General features: G+C 41.4%; 1 protein-coding gene across 1 annotated transcript in view; it reads left to right on the forward strand.

Annotated features, from left to right (window-relative positions):
- PLD5 (phospholipase D family member 5) overlaps positions 1 to 23,761 on the forward strand; it is a 352,464-nt gene that overhangs the window by 188,846 nt on the left and 139,857 nt on the right. The window contains exon 3 of the mRNA XM_046679401.1: positions 9,294 to 9,462. Within this exon, the coding sequence (XP_046535357.1) occupies positions 9,294 to 9,462 (169 nt within the window). The remainder of the gene's footprint in view (positions 1 to 9,293; positions 9,463 to 23,761) is intronic.

The raw sequence follows: 23,761 nt of genomic DNA on the forward strand, positions 1-23,761 counted from the left end.
TGGGCTCCATCACTCGCTAGCTGTGTGCCCTTGGACAAGTTACTTAAACTCCTTGTGTCTCCATTTTCTTATCCGTAAAATGGGAATAATGACTGTACCTACTTCTGAGAATTATTGTAAACACAAATTAATGTAGTCAGTAAACCAACTTAACATAGTGCCTGACACAAAGCAAGGACTCAGTAAATGTTGATCAATTGAAGTCGTGGTGATAATAGTATAATTACAATTTTGCCAGATGTCTAAGTGTAATAACTGCCTTGAATGCAAATCTGTTCTTCCAGTGGGTCTCGTGCATTTTAACCATTGTGTTTTCAATCATCTGTCTTCCTACTGTGTATTTAGCTCTTCAAGGACAGTGTCAGGGTCTTTTCATCAGTGAATCCCTGCTTCTTTGTTTATATCTTACATCGGTAAAATATCAAAAGGCAGGTGCATTGAGTTCCACCTTTTTCTTTCTTCCTTTGTCTTCATCCTTTCTGGGCTTCTTTCTCTGCTGATTGAGCCTTCCTTTCTGGGCCAGTATCTGGAAATATTGAGCCAATAAAAAGTTTGCCTTCCTGTCACCACAGATTTCCTTGTCAACATGGACTGAGAGGGTGGAGTGGAGAAGGAGGAGAGGACGTGGGGAAGCTGCCACTCACACCATCCCTGGACAAGATTGGGATCTCTACCCAAGCTGAGCTCTCCCCCTCAGGCAGCAGCCTCTGCTCTCCAGCAGTACTCTCCCTTTCCCTCCATAGACCCAAAGGGTGCTTGTGACACACCTTCTAGGATAAGCCCTGGACACAATCTAGTGTGAAATGCACGTGGGCTCAGACAAACCTGGGTTTAAATCCAGCTCTTTAGCATTCTGTCTTGCTAGATGGCACCAGCCCCTGGGAACCTCACTCTCTTCATCTCCTAAATTGAGATCATACTGGTCTCACGGGGTTGCTTGTTGAGGTTGCTTGTTGAGGATGACGCGTAATCTGCCTGTGAAAGTACTTTTAAACTGTAATAAGCAAACAAAGAAAAATAGCTACAATTATAATACTTCCTCTCCTGCTAAGCTGCCTGTCTCCAAAAAGAAAACCATAGTTGTTTTTCTCTTAATACAATTATAGACCTGCAATTAATGAGGCTTTAGTCTGACTTTCTAGATTAACAGAAACAGGAACCTGCTATTGCCAATTCAAACTCACCATCACGTCCTTTGTAACTGTTGTCTTTGAAAGTTGATTTGAAAGTTAATGCAAATGAAGCGTCTGGTGACATAAAAACGAAGTATTCAAAAACTGAAGGAAACACATCAGAAGGGCACAGGAGATACTTACGGGCCCCACTGGCAGTGTATGCAACAATTTGAGCATGACAATGAATAATGACAGTAATAGATTATAACACAATTAAACAAATGAGTTCATGAGTCCATGCTAATAAAATAAAATTACAAAAACAAAAAAGGGTAATGAGAGAAGGAAGAGATTTTCCTTACAGAAGAATACCAACTAACAAATATAGAAGAAATGATAGAAAATTATCAAAAAGTATAGTAAAAATAGATTCAGTTAAGAATCAGAAATGGGTGGATGCCGAATCCGTGGGTGGAATGTTGGGGAATAGGACATTTATGCCATCTGCAGGCACCTCCGGGCGAGTTATTTGTTGATTATAGAGGGAAGAAAGGCACTGATGGAGAAATCTGGCAGACAGCCTCTTAACTAATGACCAAACTTAGTAGTGGGACGACGCAGTATCACGTGCCTCCTCGTGCAGTGCACTTTGAAGGACACGTTACCTCTGTAGGTAGTGTTTCTGCCAAAAATATTTAACCTAAATCAAGTGATGAGGCAACAGTCAAGCAAATCAAATCCTGGAATATTCAGTAAAACAACCGGCCTGGGCTCTTCTAAAATATCAACATCATGGAACACAAACAGAACAAGAGAAGGCTAGGGAATTCTGTTAGACTGAAGAGCCGTGACAACTAAGTACAGTGAGTGAACATTCATTGGATCTTGGATCCTAAAAAGGAAAACCTAGGATAAAGGACATTATTGGGACAACTGGGGAAATTGAATATTAGATAATGGGACTATGTTAATGTTAAGTTTACCGTATGATAATTGCATTTCAGTTATTTAGAAACATGGCCTCTTTCTTAGTAATGCATGCTGAAGATGCAGAGATAAGCTGGCATCATGTCTATCATTTACTCTCAGATGGCTTACTATAAACTGTGTGTACGTGTGTGTGCACATACATCATATTCCTTATTGCAGTGAATATATTTATTCACTGTACTCTTCTTGAAACTTTTCTGTGGATTTGAAATTTTTCAAAATAAAAAGTTGGCAAAAAAATTGTTAAACAAATCCCTAATTACTTTAATATTCAACAGTGTTCCTCCCTATGCCAGATGAAGAATTATGAGGTTAGCCAGCCAGGCCTTGTTGGTGTCTTTTCTGCTATCTTTCACAAGTAAACTGTCCATGACCCAAATTCTTGGGAAAAATGAAACTATCTCAGCTGAATTAAAGCAAACTCACATGGGTCTGCATCAACTATTTTCATTTCCACAGGTGGCCGGTGAATCAGCCACATGGGTCGCAAGTCATCTTCTGCTTCAGTGTCACAGACTCCAGTATCTCTTTGGGAATGTTAACATTCGCCTTGACAACTCTGGGCTTTAACTACAGCCAGCTGACTCATAATAATGGTGCAAAATCTGCATCATTTTATTTCGAGTGCAAATCTAATTGTATTGGTGAGCTGAGGCCATCTGTTCAGCTTCATTGATTGATGCCATCAGATAGCCACGATCCAAGAAATGAAAATCAATGAATTGACTGCAAAGCACCTGTGTAGATCAAGTCCTAATAACCTATCCATTGCAGCTGGCAATGAAAGAAAGTTCACATTCACTCTGAAAATGTGATGTACGTCTCAATTTATAAGACTGCTTTTAGCCTATGCGTGTAGAATCTTTTCAATGACTGGGCTATATTGGTTTGGGAACTTGGAGACTTTTAATTATGTTTCCAGACTGTAAGTTACTTTAAAAAGGATCTTTTATTTAGTGCTTACTATGAAGCTAGCACTGAGCAAAGCACTTCACGTAGATTATCTCCTCTAATCTTTGTAGTAATTTTTTTTCATAAATGGAAACAGATTTAAAGAGGTTAGTCGTTTGTCCAAGGTTACACAACTAATAACTGGCAGAGCTGGATTTTGTCTACCTTATTCCAAATCCTTTCCTCTTAAACACGCTCTACAATTTTACCAAGATCAAATGTGAAAATATAATATTTTTTAAAGATTCTTGTGTTTACCAAAATACACACACACACACATACACCGTATTTTAAAGCTAGCAAATGAAAGGACTACGTTTTGTAGTAGCTTCTTGAGGGGAACTACAGATATTTCTTTGAAAAGGTAAAATTATGTTCCTGGATGGAAAGAGAAAATTGGATGATCACATTAAGTTTGGAGAATAAATACATACTGTTAATAAGAACAGCTAGAATTCTATTTTAAAATCTATTAACAATGAAAATGCTTTTTCTTATATTTATTCCATGTAAGTTCCCTGGCCTCACAGTTCAAGTCATTTGTAGTTTATCTCAAAGTACTGTGAAAAGAAGCATAAAAAGATTTTTGCTGCATTGTGTCCCTGTATATTCAGCTTTTCCCCTTGTTATTTGGTGTCAGAAATAGTGCTACAGCCTTTGGGCACAGTTCTTTTAGAGATGGTGAGGGGGCACTCCAAGGATTGGCCCAAAGGTGAATTTTAATGAGATCTGCCTACTTCTTTCCTTGCTTGAGAAGGAAGAGTATAGCAAGGGCGGATATCTCCTGGCAATGAGTTCTGCATGTATGCTAATTAGTTCGGGCCCCTGGAGAGCAGCCAGCTGTTGGTTGTTAAATGAAATAAAACGATAGGTCACAGAAATAAGTCATTTCACTAGAAGCCTTTTCTAGCACAGCGTAGGAAACAAGTGCTGTGTCACAGAAAGAGCAGTCAAGAGCTCCAGGTGAAACGAGAGAGAGGGAGAGTGAAGAGGCCGGCAGGGTCATTGTTCCGGGCTTTCCCCAGAATTTATTCAAACATAAGTGTGGCCCCCAGACCTTGGGTGTTGTCTTTATTTTTATTTTTAGTATAAATTCATAATTTACTTTGATATTTAGTAAAAATCAAATGATAATAGTGAATTTGGTCTTCCTTGCTTCCAGAGAATTTCCCTCTCCTCTTCCAGTCTTTCCAGTACTTTCTTCCCTGTCTCCACCTGCCCTACTTTCTCCATCAACCAGAAGTGATTGTAGGTGTTTCCCATATTTGGCTTTGACCCAATTCTCTTCTCTTGAAAATCTCTCTTGAGAACCTTATACTTCTAAGATTTCAATAATGGGAAAAAAAAACTTATAAAAATGTATGTGAAGCAGAAAAAAAAGGAATAGATGATGCATTAACCATTTGATGAGTACTTCTCAACCTTTTTGTGCCCCAGACCCTTTGGCAGTCTGATGAAGCCTCTGGACTCCTTCCTTGAATAATGTTTTTAAAGGTATAAATTAAAATACATAGGATTGCAAAGGAAACCTGTAATGTTGAAATAGGTTATCAAACATATTTTTGAAAAATCAAATCTGTGATATAGTAATGTGTATTCTGCATTACCTATTCATGAAATAACAAGATCTGCTGACTACCGTCATTTCATAGTGGTGATGAATACTTGGAAATGTCAGCAATAACTACCATAGTATGAAATTCTTAATGGTGACGGAATCACAAGTTCTTTTAATATTCCTGTGGCTCTTTGCCTATAACTGAAGGGAATGTTAAATTTCAGTTAAAGATGAGCAAGAATAGGGGCCAGTCCAAGGCACAGTGGTGAAGTTCTCACGTTCCGCTTCTCGGTGGCCCGGGGTTCGCTGGTTCGGATCCCGGGTGCAGACATGGCACCGCTTGGCAAAAGCCACGATGTGGTAGGCGTCCCACATATAAAGTAGAGGAAGATGGGCACGGATGTTAGCTCAGGGCCAGGCTTCTGCAGCAAAAAGAGGAGGATTGGCAGCAGTTAGCTCAGGGCTAATCTTCCTCAGAAAAAAAAAGAAAGAAAGAAAGAAAGAAAAAATGAGGGAGAATAAAGATCAAGCTCATAGATCCCCCTGAATTCCATCCATGGATCCAGAGTTAAGAACACCTGGTCTAAAGATTTCTGAAAGAGACTGGGAATCCTTCTTTGTGTGCCTGTGGGAAGCCACAGGGGATGGTGTGCAGAAAGACAAGATGCGGAGCCATCCACCATTGTGCAGTTACTCTACATCCCTTATTTCACGCTTGGCTTATCTGGGCTGCTTGAGTCTCCTCTTTTCTTTCTCAGCATGTCGCTTCTATTGAAGTCAAATTGAAAGTAGTCGGTTCTTCTATTTGTTAGCAGCTGTTGTGTTTTGATTTTGTTTGTTGGGGGAAATCCTTTTTTGTTTGATTTTTAAATATATTCATTAGTTGTAAGGGAGGCTGAAACCGCTGATTATCTGGGGTCATTTCTTCATGCTATGTCTAGTTTCTGTTAACATAGATAATTGGGCTTTAAATGTGGATGGAATTAAAATAGCCACCTTCAGCCTCTGTCTGTTGCCTTCAACGATTTTGAAGTAGATAAAAACAAATCCCCTCTCTCCGCCTTTTGGACCCTCTCTGGAGAACCTTGACTTCTTGAACACCGCCTTCTGCTGGACCTGACCTCTCTTGTCTTCCTGCCTCTCTAAGGGTCCTTTCTGAATCTTCTTCGCTGTTTCACACTCTACCAACCAGACAAATGCAGGCATTTCCCCTACATTAGCCTTTGGGCAAGTTTTCTCTTCTTCTTTTTCCCTTGATAATCTCTCCCAATCCCCAGTCTACCTCCTTTCCCTGTATTCCTTGTCAGTTGTAATGGACCCCACCTCCCTCCAGCTTCCCAGCTGTTCAGATTTTAATGAAACTCAGCAGATGTTCTTTGAACATTTACTGTGGCCTGAGCAATATGTTAGGGATTGGGGCAACAATACTTAACCAGTAGAGCAGGTCCCTGCCTTCATACACCCTACAGCCTCTCAAGGAAAGTCAACCTTGAACAAGTAATTTCAAGAGTGATGAGTAGGTTGAAAGAGGAGGAACGGGTCACTGTGGGAATTGATAATAAGGGGGATCTAGCCCAGTTCTGAAGTATAAGAACGCCTATCAGAAGAAGTGATGTTTAAATTAGGACTTTGAAGCTTAATTGAGAGCTTAACGAGCAGTTTAGGAATTGGGATTGGGTAAAAAAAACTATGAAAAGCCAAAGTCTAGGGAAACTAGCAGGGAAGGAGGAAAAAACGTCTGCTGTGGCTTTGGTGTAAAATTCAAAGAGGGCTTTTGAGTCCAGTGAGGCTGCAAAGAGGCAGGGCAGATTGGTAAACACTTATCAACGCTGTTGGGGGTTAGAAGGTGACATCATCCTAAGGACAGTGGGGCAGTTTTAATCAGGCAGCAAAGATTTATATTTTTAAATCTTTATAAATATAAATCTTTATAGTTTTAAATATTTAGATTTATGTTTTTAAATGATTAACCCAACTATAGTATGGAAAATGGTTTGGAGAGGGGCAGGAATCCATGTAAGGAGACCACTGGAGGTGGTTGTAGTAGCCCAACTAAGAGAAGATACTGTGGCCTTGCAAGAAAATCTCAGACTATCATTGACTCCTGTTTCTCCTTTACCTGTTCCTCACACCCATCAAACATGAAATCTTTTTAAGATTTGGTTTCTAGAGTCTCCATTACATGCATGCCTCTTTTTGTTCCCACTGACCTGATTCAAACTTCCTGTTTTTCTTTCCTGAGCTTTTGCAATGGCATCTACTCTGCTGGCTTGTAATCTTCTGGTCTCCTTTTTCTCCATTCTGGTCGTATACAGGTGTGCTGTCAGAGTCAGCCCCAGAAAACACACTTGGAAACTCCCAAATGCATAAAATTAAGTCCAAAGTCCTTTTCATGGTTCACAGTTTCTACAATGTGATCCCTACAGATGCCACCAGTCTTCTTCACCATTGCAAGCTCCTGCCCTCATTCTCCTACCTACCACTCCCCTTGGCTCACCAACTCACAAATATCCAAATACACTATATTTTATGAGCTTTTCCTTCTACCTAGAATATCTTTCTCTTCCAGCTCTCCCATAAAAGTTCCGTCTTTGAAGACTCATTTTAAGTCCCACTTCCTCCAATTCCAGATATTCCCAACCAGAATTAATTTTTCCTTCCTGCCCGCACTCCAATGGTACTTTAGATGATGCATTATCCATCTAAGTAAATTTCTTACTCTTGTTTCACCATTTCTTAGAGTCTACCTTTTCTTTGAATCATTATGTATGGGACAGGCTCTTTCACTAGATTATAAATTCCAGAGGACTAGAGAGATTGGTCATTGTCATTTCTGTTGCATACAATGATTTGCTTTTGCTATGCTTATAAAGGCTTAACAAATGCTAAATTAGGTTGCTGATTGTGGGGGGGGGGCGGTTAATGGGATCCCAAAATTGTGAATGTCTCTGGGTCATATACCCAAACCCCATTCTGGCTATTGTAGGGGAGGAAGAAATTTTCCTGTCCCCTTCTAGGTTCTTCTGACCGGTATAAGAATTAAATTGACACGAGACAGAATAACAGGAGAAATCAAACAAAATTTAATAACATGTATAAATGGGAGAAACCCAAGGAAACCAAGCAGCTTGCCAAAATGGCCAAAGCCCTTACATTAAATACCATCTTCAGCTAAAGACAAAAGAGAATGTTGGGGGTAGTGGTTTGGGCTTCAAAGGAGAGGAAGGCAATTCACAATGAGATGGAAAAGCAAATGTTTGGTAAACAACTGTTCCCATGCCTTGCAGAGATAATGGGATATGGAGAGGACTCTGATCTCTAGGTCTTGCTGAGTCTCCCCCACCACACTTAGCCCATATTCTTGGTAGACATCCCTGGTGATAACTCTGTTCCTGTTATAGGTCATTTATCTAAATTCTTTTAGGCAGTTAAGGAGGTAGTAACAAGAAAAACTTTCTGAGTCTGTTGTTTCTTAAAAATAATTGGTCTAAAATAATCCTCGTTAAAGAGACACATTTTGGGGTGGCAGATTTTGTTCCCTTTCACTATAATGTTCATCAAATATACAAGGACATTTTACTAAAAGTATTGTTTTTGTTTCTAAAACTGGGTGAATGGAACGAGTCTCATTAAGGGAAACAGTTAAAAGTTTTATTGAGAAGTACTGGATTCCCTGTTGGAAGCTGGAATTCATCCCATAAGTATTTCTTGAGTCCTAATTATGCATTGGGCATTGGAGATGCACAGCTATGAATAAAACAGATCTCTGTTCTGGAAGCACTTACAGGTGTCTCCATAGGAGTTTGGAGTTTCCCATCCAGAGTTGCAGGAGAATTTACATTTGTTAAGCTAGAAAAAATTGTTTATTCCTTTATTAAAACATTATGTGTTACCTGGCTAACTCAGAAGTGAAAACCGCACAGCCTGAGCTGCAACACCAAGGAGAGCCAGGGACAGTGAAATGTTGTCAATATGTAAGGAAGCATAAAAAGAGAAAGCATTTATTAGGATATTGCTAATTATAGTTTATTTAGCCTTAATTACTACTATTATTGTATACATTCCTTATCTCCAGCTTTAATAAAGCCCTGCACCAGGCAGGTTTTTAAATTTTCTTCTCAGTGTCATTTTATCCCTTAGGCTGGGAAGCATCAGCAGAGGTGTTAAGCAATAATAATAGCATTTATTATTTTCATTTTCTGATAGTAATAAAACTAATAATATTTTGGTTTCTAAACTAGTTCTAATATATGCCCAACACTGTGCTAGAAACTGGAGATATGCAAAACTGAATTTATGGTCTCAAATAGCTCACAGGGGTAGTATCTTATGTAGGAATTGCATTGCTGTAGGGAAAAAGGGAATATATTACTAGAAGAAGACGCTTATGTGGGAGACTGAATTTTTTTTCAAGGCTAATTTGAAACTGGACATTAGGGACACATACCATGATTTTGTGAACTATGAGTGCTAAGGGGGGAGAGACAGTGTAAACGCTCAGAACACAGTAGAGTAGCACAGAGGAAAAGTCAGAAGCCTTTGATGGAAGATGTAAATTATGAGGCCTGTATCCATTCAGAAAGAGTAGAGTATTTTTCAGATGTCTCTGTATGCATGTATAAAGATCTATGGCTTCGAATTTGACTAGATTTTGTTTGTTTTTCAAAATCTTTTCTAAGAATTGCCCTGGTGGAAAATATTCCTGAAGGCCTTAACTATTCAGAAAATGCACCATTTCACTTATCACTTTTCCAAGGCTGGATGAATTTACTCAACATGGCCAAAAAGTCTGTTGACATAGTGTCTTCCCATTGGGATCTCAACCACAGTCATCCATCAGCATGTCAGGTAAGCTGCATCCTCTATGTATGTGATGATTTTACTTGTGTGCATTTTACACTCTTTAGTATTCTGGTCCTCCACTCCTCAAGTTCAAGCTCATTGTTTTAGTCTACCTTCACCCGTAGTACATGGACCTCATTACATTTAGATGTATGTGCCATTGGTGATCACATGTCACTTAGCTCCTATTAGAATGCCAGGCTTTCAAGGGCAAATCATGTTTCATCTTTGCATACCACAGGCTCTCTATACAGCATGGCTGTATTGGACAACTTCACGGGGCACCATTTACATCATGCTATCTGTTGATGGCACGCCTCAGACTTCTGCTTTCACAACCTGCATGTTTACAGTTCTAATTCCATACCTGCCTGCTGAGGCGTTTATTTGGTTAATGCATGTCATAATTTGCCCTTAGGACCCAGAGCCAACTTTTCTTAATAGTGGAGTCAAACTTTCCATTATAGAGGTTATCTTCTCGACTCTGTCGTATTTGAGTGAAGATGAAAAAGAAATGTGCTAAGTACAAAAACAGCTTTTAGAAAACTGACTGAATGATATAAATGATTTCTGAATGAAATGTCCTGGAGAAAGGAAAATGATCCTGGCCATCTTTAGTGTGTTTTTCTTTATGTGGTATGACCATGAGTTTGTAGTGAGCTATCGTGGCTGTTTTCTCCAAGTGTGTGACCACGGCCTATGGTTAAATGTCCTGTATGGGTCAAGGATAAATTCAGTTTTGTCTCTTTGTATACGAAATGTGTTGTCATTAAGTCTATAATCATTACCTCATTGTGCTTTGAAATCTGTTATTCAGTTATACTGTTTTAAAGTGAAATGATATCAGAAAATAGGCAAAAACAAATAACAACCTACAAAGGCCATACTAAAGAGTTGAATAAATTTACTAATTGTTTTCTGCCCTTTTCTACTGATTATATTTAAGTAGATGTTTCAGGAAGTTATCACTGCATAGATCATCCTAAAACTTAGTGATCTAAAAAGTAACAATCACTTATCTATTCATGATTCAGGGCAGGGTTTGGTGGAAAGAACTCGTTGCTGATCCACACAGTGTTGGCTGGGGTGGCCTGCCTGGGGCTGGTGGATCCAAGATGACTCTCCTTATATATCTGGCATCTTACCTGGGGTGGCAGGAATGTCTCGGGGCTGGCTGGACTTCTCTCTATGCATGTCTCTCATCATTCAGTAAACTACCACTCTTTACACAGTGGTTGTATCCTCAAAGGGCAAAAGCAGAAACTGTGAGGCCTCTGAAGACCTGGGCTCTAGAATCCCAGAATGTTGTTTCCACCCTATTCTCCTGGTCAAAGCAAGTCACAAATCCAAGATAGAAGGAGTAGTGTTCATATGGGACTAAGGAGAATTGTTGGCAAGCATCTTTGGAAATTATATACTAAGTCCACTCTGGCCATAGTATCATCTCTTCCATATGCAAAATGCACTCCTCTCACCCTCCCAAATTGCCATTGCCTTACAGCAAAGGCTCAAAGTCTAGGATCTCTTCATCTGCATCAGGTCTGGGTCTGGACAAGGCTCCTCATGGGGTTTCTCTTTTGATTTGGAAACCTGTGAACTGAAAAGACAAGTTGTATTCCATCCAGCATACAATGGTGAGACAGGGATAAGATGATTACAATAGATCCTTCTATTGAAAAGAGGAGAAATGGAGGTCACATATCAGTCATGATTCGATAGTAATTTTGGAATCCAGCCCTGCACATGTCACCAGTTTTCCAAACTTGGGGAACAGGGAATATTTCTAGACCAGAATCTAGTTCTGCTCCTGAGGAGTGCTGTCCTAGCCATTGTTCTCGGGAGCTCTTTGCTCCACCTCCGTGTGGTTCTTCCTTTTCCATGAGAAATAGCTGTGTTTGCTTTGGATGCACTTTCTTATAGTTGGCTTCTTGCCGGTAAAAATCGGAAGCCCCAGAGGCTTCTTTTCATCTTAAACCCTCTCTGACCCTTTTAGTCCAAAGTGATCCAACCACTTAAAAACTTTGTAGGCTTTCTATGTACCTAATTATAACCCACTCTATTAGCAAAAAGTCACACCCACAAATAATTTATAGACGGATCTCCCTCTACTTTGGACTGTGGCACAAGGTGCTTCAGGGCCTTACCCTTAAAACTGCTGGAGCCCTTTTTTCTGGCTGAGAGGGTCTGTGGGGCACCCACCACTTTCAGTCTTTGAAAGGTCTCAACCAGGAGTCTCCCAGCCAAGACTTTGATTTGATCTTTGCCCTCACGCCATTTCTTACTTTGAGAATATTTTGCTGAATTGAGAGACTGTCCTAAATTCTCTACATTTTCTCAAAATTCTGCATGAAAACTAAACAGTTCTTTCTTATCAGATATCACTCAAACTCTGATAATCTGCCTGAACAATCTCCCCAGCCAGATCCACATGCCCATTAGTTATGTTTTCTATCTTCTCCCTTATAAGTAGTGTTGCCAAACATTCTACCATTACTTTCTCAAGGCTCTGAAAGCAACTTCTTTGTTGTTCTTCCAGCCTTGAGTAACAGAATGAGACTGCAGCCTCCACCACCACCCAGTCCCAAGGACAATGCCACCTGCTTTAAGTTTTTGCTACGGTAGTTTCTATTTCAATTGTCTCTTGTGGCATAACAACTCCAGAGCTTATTTATTATTATTTCCTATGATTCTCGGGTTGGCTGCACAGTTGTTTTGCTCCAGTCGTGCTGGCTGGGATCACTCATGCAGTGTGTTTAGCTGGGAGCGGCTGAGATTGGACTGTCCGAGGGCTGGTCAGGTCTCATTCTCCCCAGGTGGACTCTCATCCCATGATCTACCCCTATCTTTTTACAGGGCGGCTGGATCCCGAGAGGGTGAAAGTGAAAACTGCAAGACCTGTTAATGCCTAGACTCCCAGAACATTACTTTAGCCACATTGTGTTAGTCAAAGCAAGTCACCAGGCCAGCCCACATTTGGCAGGGGGCGGGGGAGGTGGGAACAGTAGACTCCAGGAGGAGCGTGCATGTGTATGACTTGGAGGAATTGCTGGCAGCCAACTTTGGAAACAACCTGCTATAGTGGGTTTGGTGGTGTGAGGAGGAGATAGTTCAAGTTTTATTTCCTTAGCCTAGACACGACCAGCACATGGCCTTTGGACAGGAACTGCAAGTTTTAGTTTGACTTCGTGAGCTGTGCAGTGTGCGTCCATGCTGTGTGAGCCCCGGGCTATCAACAATTCCCTTCCGTCTCGTGTGCATCACTGAAGAGCTGAGCCAGGTGTGTTAAACACACGGTGGGAAGATTGCATTTACACTTGGACTTGGCGACCTGGATGAACTCTTTTCTAATATGCTGTGCCTCTGGAATGATGTATTTGTCTGTCTGACTACAAAGTGATCTTTGTTAAGTGGCTTCATTTTTCTCCTAGGCTACTGTTTCTCTCTGACCTTGCCCTCAACCCTGGTTGGCTTCCAGCATTCCTATAATTGATATAGATTCAAAGTTGGTTGAGCTTGGAGGTCCTAGGGAACCTACAGCCTTCAGGGATGCCCATGAAGTCCATTTGCGGGATTCAAGGGAATTCTGGGGCCTGAGGCAATAGACAGGAGCACACAGTGAGTCTGGTCAGCCCTGGGGATTGGTGTGCAGTCTTTCAGATGGCTTATCGGTGAAGCAGAGTCCCTGGATGGGCGATCCGGCCCCTTCCTTAAGGTGGACATGATGCTCAGGAGCAGCCTGAGGCCTTCTGGCCTCTCCTTCCCTTTAACTTGACCTTTCATCCTAGTCCTTCAGGTGTGAGCTAAACTAAACTCTCACTACTCAAACTTTGTCCCTGGGGCCAGGAACCTCTTTATTACCTGGGAGCTTATAAAAAATGCAGAATCTCGGGATCCACCCCAGCCCTTCTTGAATCAGCATCTCCATTTCATCAAGATCCCCAGGTGATTAGTGTGCTAAAAAACGTTTGAAAAGTGCTAGCGAAACCATTCTGACCTCTGGCTCTATGAGCCCAGCAAACTCTCCTAGGTATTCAGGCTGATCTGGTAGGAGATGGGTGACTAGGGAATGACACAGCCTTTCCGGGTCATGGTTCCTGATGTTAAGTCATATTCAGTATTCAGTGCTGCTCACAGGGCAGTGGAGTCATGGATGAATGAGGTTCCAGGTCTGTTTTGCATGACAGTGCTTAGCACAGTGCTTGACACATACCAGGTGCTCGGTAAATACTTGTTGAGTAGTTGTTGAATGGATCGTGTCAAAGATAGACAAAGCCAGACCTAGTTAAAGTGGTCAGGAGAGATTTTAATCAATAATGTACTATGGCAGTAGCCAAGAGGGAATGGAGAACTGAACTCTACGTGGATTTGTGCAGAGACAACTGGGCATTTTACAGGAAGAACGAGGAAGTAGGGAGGGGGAATGGCAGAAGCTCGAGCAGGGCCAGGGAAGTAGAAATTTATGAAACGTGGGAAGCGGGGGGTTGGTCCACAGGAAGCCCACCTGGGTTTGCTAACTGACACTCATCAAAGTTAGGCTCCTCCCTCCCGCAGAGGCTGGCAGACCGGGCCGCATCTCCAGGTGTTGGCTGGAACGGACAGTTCATTCTCTTGGCAATCTCCAGCTCTCTCAGGCCGGCACTGCAGGGAGTCATCCTAAGGATACGGCCTTGAGCTGTTAGAGACTACGTGAGCGTTTGTTCAAGCCCTTTACACTTGGGAGGAGGCGGGGAGGCAGGGCAGGGTGGATGAAATCATTTGTGCTGAGAGTCGGCAGTTTTCATAGGCCAAGGTTGAGGCCTGGAGGAGAAGAGGGCTCAGAGGAGCCTGGCTAGAGTTTGGTCAAGGAAAGACTATTTGTCAATTGTGTGACTTTAAAATGAATTGAAGTGGTTGTTATTGATGTGGAAAGAAGTTAACACTTAGAATCTCAGTTCAAGTCACTCTTGATCAACTGGCCTATTGCTAACGCATGGAATTTTTCACTCTTCTGCCTCTCGCCTGGCGAACCTTGAACTCACACAGCAGCCCTTCGGGAGGACACCCCAGTTTGGACTGATGTCTTCCAGTAGAGTGGTACTGCTCTTGCCAAAAAAATGCCTCTTTGCTGCCCTCCTTCCCCTAACAGCACCAGGCTCTTTTCCAGTTTAAAATGAGTTGGATTTCTGGAGAGTATTGAGCCTAACTTCACTTTGCTTCTTCCTAAGGGGAGATCCGCATTTGCAGACATCAAGGATAGAGGGTCTTTACTTGCTTTGGAAATTAAATGGATTCCGGCAGGCTGTGGGGCTGATCTGGTGAACAGCGCTCTCCGCTGCTGCCTGTGCTTGGCCCGAGTGTCAGCCCTCTGCGGATGGGGAACAACAGGAAGGGGTGAGGTTGATGACATGTTTGGAGGGTTCCTACCTCAGCAAGATAGTGGACGTTTTCCTCTTCTTCTGGTGCGTTCACGGCCAAGTGACGGCTGCTGGGGAATCCCATGCATTTAGTACCCCCTGATGGAGCACCAGGCATGGACTGTGGTCTTTAAAGAGAGAAAGCAGGCGACAAGGCTTGGTGCCTGATTTGCTCCGTTTCCCACCTCCCCTCATCCGACCCTCAACCTCTAGAGCAATATTCCCAACAAGATTTAGAATTTAAAGGGCCCCGGAGAACTTGTTTAAATATCACGGCTTGGGCTTTTAAAGAGCCTGATTCTCCTCCTTTCTCCCCTCTCTCCATGCTGGTGGGGGATGACTGCAGAGATCAGGAGTGGAGAGAGAAACACAGATCCTTGCTGCCAACTTCTTCTCTACCGGTGCAGTTTAAGGACCCCTGTATCCTGTTCTCTTCAGGCCACCAAGTCTTAACATGCCTAAAAAAAGAAGGCACTGGTTGAAAGCCTGTTTGATTTAAATTTTACTGATTGTATCTTTCAAATGGAATAGGAAATTCAAGACTCTACCCAACATTTCAAATTCTGGATAGCTAATCTTCGGACCTGTGAGCATGCTTTTATTTTTACCAAGACCTTATAAATATTGGGATCTAGTCATTGATTGGTTTATTGCATACAAAAACATGCTAAGAAAAAAAGATTCACACCCTAGTTACTCACGTGTGCTAATTTAAATTTTCTTTAAGATGTTCTAGTATAATAAAAATTGGCTCAAGTTCACAGCTTGTTTTCCATGAATATATATTTTTTAAAGAAAATATTTTTATTTTGGAGTAGAATAGTCAAACGTGACATTTACTTCAAAACCAACAGATCCTGAAAAGTCCTAAATGGAAACCATAAATGGCACATAGATAAACAGGAACTATAATCGAAAAGTGGCCCATCTACTTATTATAATGCGTCTGTAAGCAAATTACACCCAGTGGTGGTACAGCCAGTAGCAGGCAGGCCCCAGCTCAGCAGCAAAGGGACACAAATAAACGTGGCACATGACATCTGCATCCTCTAGATGAGATGCAATGTCTTAAGAGTGAATGATCATCCTTATTAACAGGATGATGAATGCCTGCTTTTTTTTTCATTTGCATAGAAACCGACACATTAATTAAAATGCACTTTTAATCTGTGGCGCCAGAGGGTTGCTGTTTTAATTCCCACCCTGAAAAACTCATCTTGTCTTTCCTACCTCCCACTGGGCGATGTTAATCTCTGTCTTTGTTTCTTTCTGGGATGAAAGAAACTGCCCAGTGACCTTCCTCTGTATCACAGCCGTGTTAAGGGCTGGTGAGATCTGCAGTCCCATGGTAACCACATTTTCAGATTTAATAAAAATACACAGTCGGGCAAAGGGTTTTGTTTCTTTCTGTCCGGATGATGAGTTTAGATCCTGAAATATTGAAGTTCCTAGGACAACTTGATTGCTAATTTATGGGATATGATGATGGGGATTTATGAAATCAAGACTGTTCAGGAAAAGCCAGGAAATGTGACTTCATGAAGGCTTATTAGTAGAGTTACCTAATTCATTGGGTTAAAAAATCCCATTCTCTATGAGTTCACTGTGGGAACCTAATAAAATAGTTAATGAACCGCAATAACTGAATCGTAAAGAGATGTGCTTAGGTGAAATCAATTAGTCATCAGTCTACAGTGAGCCATGCTTGCCAACTGATGATACATCGCAATGATTTAATTTTGAAAAATTATGATTTTTAGAATTGAACAGTATTTGCTTGATTTAGTGAGTAGCATGTGGGAAAGCTCAATGATCCAGGAGGTCATTTTGGAAAACACAAGCCAGGATCCTATCTCTCCACAGTAAGTGGTAGACTGACTCTTAGAAAGACTGTAGAAATGAGCCAGGAGAGTAGCTTAGACTTCCTTTTTCTTACTTATTAGATGTGTGACCTTGAGCAAGATGCTGAGTTCTCTCTGTGCCACAATTTGCTCATCAACCAAATCAAGGTGATAATAGAACCTACCTTACAGATTTTTGTACAAATTAGTTAATGTATATATAAAGAGTGTAGAACAGTGTTTGACCTTTTTAGTGCCTATGTAACTGTCTGTTATTACCGTGAACATTGCACTCACATTCATGTATTTGGATACACACTACGGCTCTAGTTTAAGTAAGTTTAATTGTTCTAATGAATAATGAGTTCATATTACAGGCCTTACACTGTGCTAGAAACTGGGATGATCATCTTATAAAATTAAAAGGGAGTATAATTTCTACAAATGTGAGATTCTGGGTAGATAGGAAGGATTAGGCAAGTTATCTTCACGTGGAATTCTGACTTTCATTTGACTTATCACAAATCCTTACACACAGAGTCTTGCTCTCACCTGTCTACTCAAGCATCTCTTGGTTAATGCATCCTTTCAATAGTATCTGCTCTGTTCCTGGTGAAGCAGGAGGCCACTTCAGCCTTGGTAAAGATCTGGAAGGACTAACCCCTCCCTTAACACCCAAAAAGCATCATTTACAAGAATTATACAGGCTTAAGAGTACCTTTTTTATCTCTCCATTTGTCCTGAAATTCTTGATCTATCACCATCTGGCAAACTTGCCATATTAGTCAGGATTCTCCAGAGAAAGAGAACCGTTAGGATAGTTATAGATGGAGATAGAGATATAGATCTGATATATCCATGTCTATCTCCTCATATTTATATGTGTAGGAGGAGATTTATTATTGGAATTGGTTCATGCCGTTATGGAGGCCAATAAGTCTCATGATCTGCTGTCTGCAAGCTGGACACCCAGGAAGCCAGTGCTGTCATTCAGTCCAAGTCCGAAGGCCTGAGGACCAAGGGAGCTGGTGGTGGAAGTCCCGGTTTGAGTCCAAAGACTGAGAACCAGGAGCGCTGAGAGCAGGAGAAGATAGATGTCCCAGGTGGAGCAGAGAGCAAATTCAGCCTTCCTCTGTCTTTTTATTCTATTCAGGCCCTCAAAGGGTGGGATGATGTCCACCCACATTGGTGAGGGTGATCTTCTTTGCTTAGTCTGTTAATTCAGATGCTAATTTCTTCTGGAGACACCCTCACAGACACACTCAGAAACCATGACTTACCAGCTCTCTGGGCATTTTAGCCCAGTCAAGTTGATGCATAAAATTAACCATCACATTTGTTATCTGGTAAGATTGTGATATATTTGATCTTAGAACAGTGTCATTTAATAAAAAATAATCAATACCCCCAGTCTATATTTGCTGAGATTAAAAAATATCTACGTATATCTGTTTTTCAATGAATTTGATGTCCATGAACTGAAGATCCCTCTGGACAACTGATCTTGAATCTTGAATACATAAGAAGCAATGTGGTCTTCTCAAACCTATAGCCACTGCTGATTTTTGTTGGTTGATTGGCTCGTTGGTTTTTGCTTCCTTAGTATTTGTTTTTTTAATTAAAGATCCCTATGACCAGGCAGTCTTCAGTGATGTCACTTTGGTGTTGGTGGAATACACTTTGCCGTCAGGCAGCTGCATCCGTGTGTGACTCAGGTCTCCAGGCCCTGTCTCGTAGCCTGCTCATTCCTTCCTGGCAATATTCCCCCTAACTGACCCCGTCACTGTAGGTTAACCAGCAAACAAGGGCTTTTGTTTCATCTAACTTATAAACCTTTTCTCTGTCAAGTTGAGTTCACAGCTATCCTTAAGATTTTTCATAAATGATCTTATTAACATTTTCTGTTACAATCATTTGTGTTTTGATCCATCATGCCTCTTGCCCATCCTCAGGAAGCCTGCAGTCTGGTGGAGTCAGCTGTGACTCCATGCTCCCCAGCACCTCTCACTCTGAGTCTCCATCATATTACTAATGCTCCATCTTCGGTGGCTCTCTAAGCCCATCCTTCCTTTCTTTCCCATCCCTACTGTCTCAAGGTGGATCTCCAATCCCTTTCCGAGTCTATTAAAAGAGATTCTTCATTTACTATCATGCAAACAATCAGCATCTACTCTGCAACACAAGAGTATTTCTGGAACCCAGAAGAATCCAATTTTTGACAATATCATTCCCTTGTGAGAGTCTGAAATATTTAATTATAATTTCTTTTGTTACTGATTTTTTTTTTCTTTTAGTCTAGGAAAACTACAGTCACAGCATCTCCAGCCTTTCATTTTTCCTGAAAGGAGATGAGCATAGTTGGTGAAGACTGGGTTCTTTGAATAATTGAAATTCTTCAAGCTTATTGCAATCTGTAGGTTGGAATGAGGCTGCCAGAGAAAGCAGGATATTCTGATACAACATAGAAAATACCCATTTCATTCTTTGTTTTGATGTAGATCTGAGAGCTTACACACATTTCTACTGTATTATGGCAAACTTCTTACAGCCTATTTTGTATTTTTTTCACAGTGATGGGGAAAAATAAAATGTTAAATTAATGAAAACATAATTAGGATACATTCTAATGCTCTGTTAATTGGCTCAGTTTAGAATCAGTTATTTTGTGTGTTTTCAGTTCTCGGACCTTGGTTTTATAGAAATGCCAACTAGCAGCCTTATTCAGGAGGCGTATATGATAGTAGAAAGACCATAGGGTTTGACACCAAATGCATTTGACATGACCAATAGTTTGGTGATTGTGGTCACACTGGGCAAATGTCCTAACTCTTCTGATCCTCAATGTTTCCATCTTTACAGCGGGTATAGTAATGCGTGTCTCATTCGATGGCTTTGTAAATTTGGTTAGATAGTGTTTGTAAAACAACAAATAATGGAGCTTATAAAAGATCACTTGTTTTCATTTTTATTTTTGTTTTTCTAGTGCAGGACATTTACTTTCATATTTAGTGGAGGTTTACTTTCTATGGAATCTTAGAGCAGGACAACTTCCAGCTGTCCATCAATTTCTCAACTTTTATTAAAAGAGGTTACGTAATTCTGCCCAGAATCCCAGTGCAAGTTGTTCTTCAGGGTTTAGGTGAAGAAAGGAGAATGAAAATTGTGCATGTTTTTTTGAGTAGATTCTTACCCTGCTCTCCCAAAATGGCAATTTTCAACTGTGACTGCCAGTCGGAGTCCCCTGGGGGGCTTTTGAAATATACTGGTACCCGGGCCCACCCCAGGCCAGTTAAATTAGAATATTTAGAAGGAGCTCCGGCTTTGATACTTTTCGAAAGATTACTTGGGGATTCCACTGTGCAGCAAAGATTGAGAATCACTGCTTTAAACCGTCCCAGTCTAGTAAACATTGTTTGATTTTTACAGATTGCAAGACACAGCCAGGTTACTCCCTTCCCCACCCAGTTTGTCAGCCCAGCTTTATCTGTTTCAGTTTCATCCTGCTTACTCCGGTTGTTCTCTTAGTGATGGTATAAAAGGGTGGCAACTTCTGTTTGCATTTTCCTGGCCTCTCCGGCCTGTGTGGTCTTTATTATTGTAGCTTTGTTGTCTAGCGTGTGGCCAGGAAGAGAGTGGAGATCAGTTGCTTATGGATTTGAAACAGTAGATTACTGTTCAAACTTCTCATCTGCAGGCTCAGTATTATTTCAGTAAAACCCCTGGTGCAGTGTCAGCGTGAAAATAGCATGAGCTTATGGAAAGAGTGTCCCCTTCTTTCAAAACAGCATGTTTTCTCTTGCGCACAATGAACACTCAGCCTATATTTATAAATTAGCATTCTCCCATTTGAAATGTGGCAACAAAATGATTTCGAATGTGCCTTTATTGAACAAATATTTATCAAGGAAGGTACTGTGCTGTTTGTTGGGGACATAAAATCAAATAAGCCTTGGTCCCAACCCCCATGGAGCTCGGAGTATAATGGCGGAGACGGACAGACCAATGACAAGACTTCAGGGTGGCAGTGCAGCAACGAAAGGGCCTGTGAGTGGCCAGGCTCCTGAAGGTGGCCTCTGCTCCTGGCTGCTTAGCAGAGCTCCCTGGCTCCTGCGGCTTCTGGTCCTCCCTCAGCCCTGTCTTTGTTGGTAAATCCCTGCTACTTCTCTGTGCTTCCATTTCCCCATCTGTTGAGTAATGCTAATTAGGTTCTCGCTTGCTTTCCAGTATGTTTCCAAGGGAAATCATCATTCTGATATAAACTCATAAGCACTGTGATTAGCAAGAGTTTTACCTTTTTGATTCTTTTTGGGTCCAATCATATAGACATGAATAAATCATGAACCCAGAGAGGCTCTTCCCGATTATCTGGATTAAATAATGACTTTTCTCTGAAGTTGTTTTATCTTAGTTTTGTTTACCTGTGTGCTTGATTGTCTTCTCTCTGGACCTTCGTCACTGCTTTTCCTATTTCCCTCGGGTCAACTTATGTTTTTGATAGTTTCTTTTAAATGGAATGGGTTGGATTTTTTTTCTCACTATAATAATAATGGCTTTTTACTATAGGAAATCTGCAAACTACAGAGAAATGGAAGAGAAACAAAATATTCACGTGACTACCAACAAAAGATTGTTTTAATAGTTTGATATTTTCTGCATAATTACTTATATACACTCATATTTTAAAGAAATTTCTATCTTAATTTTGCGCTTAGCATTACACCATAAGCACTTTTCCATGTTATTGGAAACACTGATAAACATTATTTTAAATTGGCTGCCTAATGGACAATACAGTGGATCCACCAGATAAGGTTTATATAGCTATTTCTCTGTTATTGCATGTTGAACTTTTTATTTATTTTCCTTTTTCTGGATAAATTCTGCTGCATTAAACACCCTTGTGCAAAACATTATTTTCTCTTTGCTCATTCACTCAGGATTAATCCTCAGAAGTGGAATTGGAGGGCTGAGGAGTCTGAGCTGCTTTCCTAAGATCACGGGGTTTTCAGGGGGCGTGTAGAGCACCCCCATGGTTCCTTTCTGGGGGGCTGGGCTCCTCAGGAGTGACGGCTTGAAGGAACTCTGCCTCCATTCTGTGTGGGGCCCTCTGCCTACTCAGAAGGAGTGATCGTGGCAGAGCTGGAGTGTCTGACCGTCCTGGGTTCCTCCCTTGCCCTGGTCGCATGCCTCTCCTCTGCAGCAGAGGAGTGCTGTGACGGGCTGTGCCTGCCACACTCTTCCAGTCGCTGCTGAATGCGCTGCCAAGAGGATGGTGTCTGCCTGCCCTTTGCAGCCAGAGTGGATGGTGCAGCAACCCCAAAGCTGCCTTCTACGTCCTACAGGTGTCCAGCCAAGGGCCCTGGTACAAACATGCTGCCCCTGATGTCGATTCCTTGCTATTTCCTGGCCCGTTATTGGCATGAAGAGCTTATTCATCTCTCTTCCTCGGCCTCTGACAGGGATGGCTATGTTCATACCCACGGGGTGCGTAATTGTGATAACCATCATTAGTCAAGGCCTTGATGATTAACTGCTCAGAATAATTAAATCTCTTAATGGGATGGAAACTGGACTAATGAATGAACAGGCAGCCTACATAGCGGGACTCTCTGCTGGCATCAAGTGGGGAATCCTTGTTGCTCGTTAGCAAAAAAAGCAGATGTTCTCAACTAAGTTGGTGGGCCTGTGGCCCTGTCTGAGTTCCTGAGGCTGTGACTGATTCATGACCTCAGGACATTTGTGGACTGATGAATGGCCAGCATCTTCTGGCTTTGGATGAGGAATTCCATATTACACAGGCAGTGCCGAGAGCTGCTGGGGACTCTGGCCACCATCCCAGCGCTCTCCCTCAAGCCCAAGCCTTACCATCAAGTTCACCACTATGCTGCCTCATAAATACCTGCAGTCCTTCCATTGTTTGGTTGCCATTGACACTGCTCTGTCTCAGACCACGTTGTCTCCCACCAACCACACGCCAACCTGCTGATTTTTCTTTCAGCCTCCAGTCTTGCCCTGTATCAATTCTTTGCCAACTTGCAGTCAGAATTTTCTTTGAGAACAAAAATTTGACTATGACCTTCCCTATGTAAAATCCTTCGGAGGGCCGTATTGCTTTCCAGATGAGCTCCAGGCTCTCCCCATGGTGTACGAGACCTTCCTGTTGCTCTTGCTTATCTTTCCGGCACAGGCCTCCACCTGGACACTCCTTCCTTCCTCCCTTCCCTTGGAGGCTTTCCCTCAGTGCCCTGCTGGGTTTCCCCTAGGCCTGCACTTCCTTCGCCTTGGTGTCTGACACCCTGGGCTGTATTTGCTTATCAATCATTTATCTCCAGCACTTATTAGGGTCCTTGGCACATCGCAGGCATCTGGTCAACGTGTTGAATGAATTTGCTTAAAAGACACTTCTGCCTTTCCTAGAGGTGTTTGAGATTACAAGTTGACACTGACAAGTATACAGGTAACTAATATATGTATGTTTATATCCCTGGCAAACTTTGTGTATTTCAATAAACATAGTAAGTAAATAAAATTTCTGTAAGTTTTCTAAACTGAAAAAGAAAAGTTTCAGTCAATATAGTACTGAAACTTTCAGTAAATATGGTAAGTAAATAGGAGATCAGTCTTACAGATAATTGAACTAATTGGTTAAATAAGTAAACTAGTAAATTAGTCATGAAGGGATCCATACATATACGTTATAATTTATCTTGTTATAAATTTTTTAAAAAATCAAGCTTTTTAAACCTTTGCTTTAAAGGGACACTATGGCTTAAAATAAATCCTAGATCTTGTTTTCTCGTGACTGTGTCATCAAACGTTTAATATGTTTAATCAGTTCTGTGTCCTTTTTTACATGCATGTATATATATATGTATACATATATGTACATATTTATGCATAAGTAGGATAATAGCATACCTAAGATATATAATCATAAATATACATGTGTGCACGCACACACATTCACACACATTTGGTGCTTATGTTTCTTTGTGATGGATTTCTAGAAATGGGAGTCCTGAGTGGAAGGAAGCAATCGGTCACAGTTTCCCCAAATCCCTGACAACAGTA

This window comes from Equus quagga, chromosome 12 (assembly GCF_021613505.1).
Source record: "Equus quagga isolate Etosha38 chromosome 12, UCLA_HA_Equagga_1.0, whole genome shotgun sequence".
Lineage (NCBI taxonomy): Eukaryota > Metazoa > Chordata > Mammalia > Perissodactyla > Equidae > Equus > Equus quagga.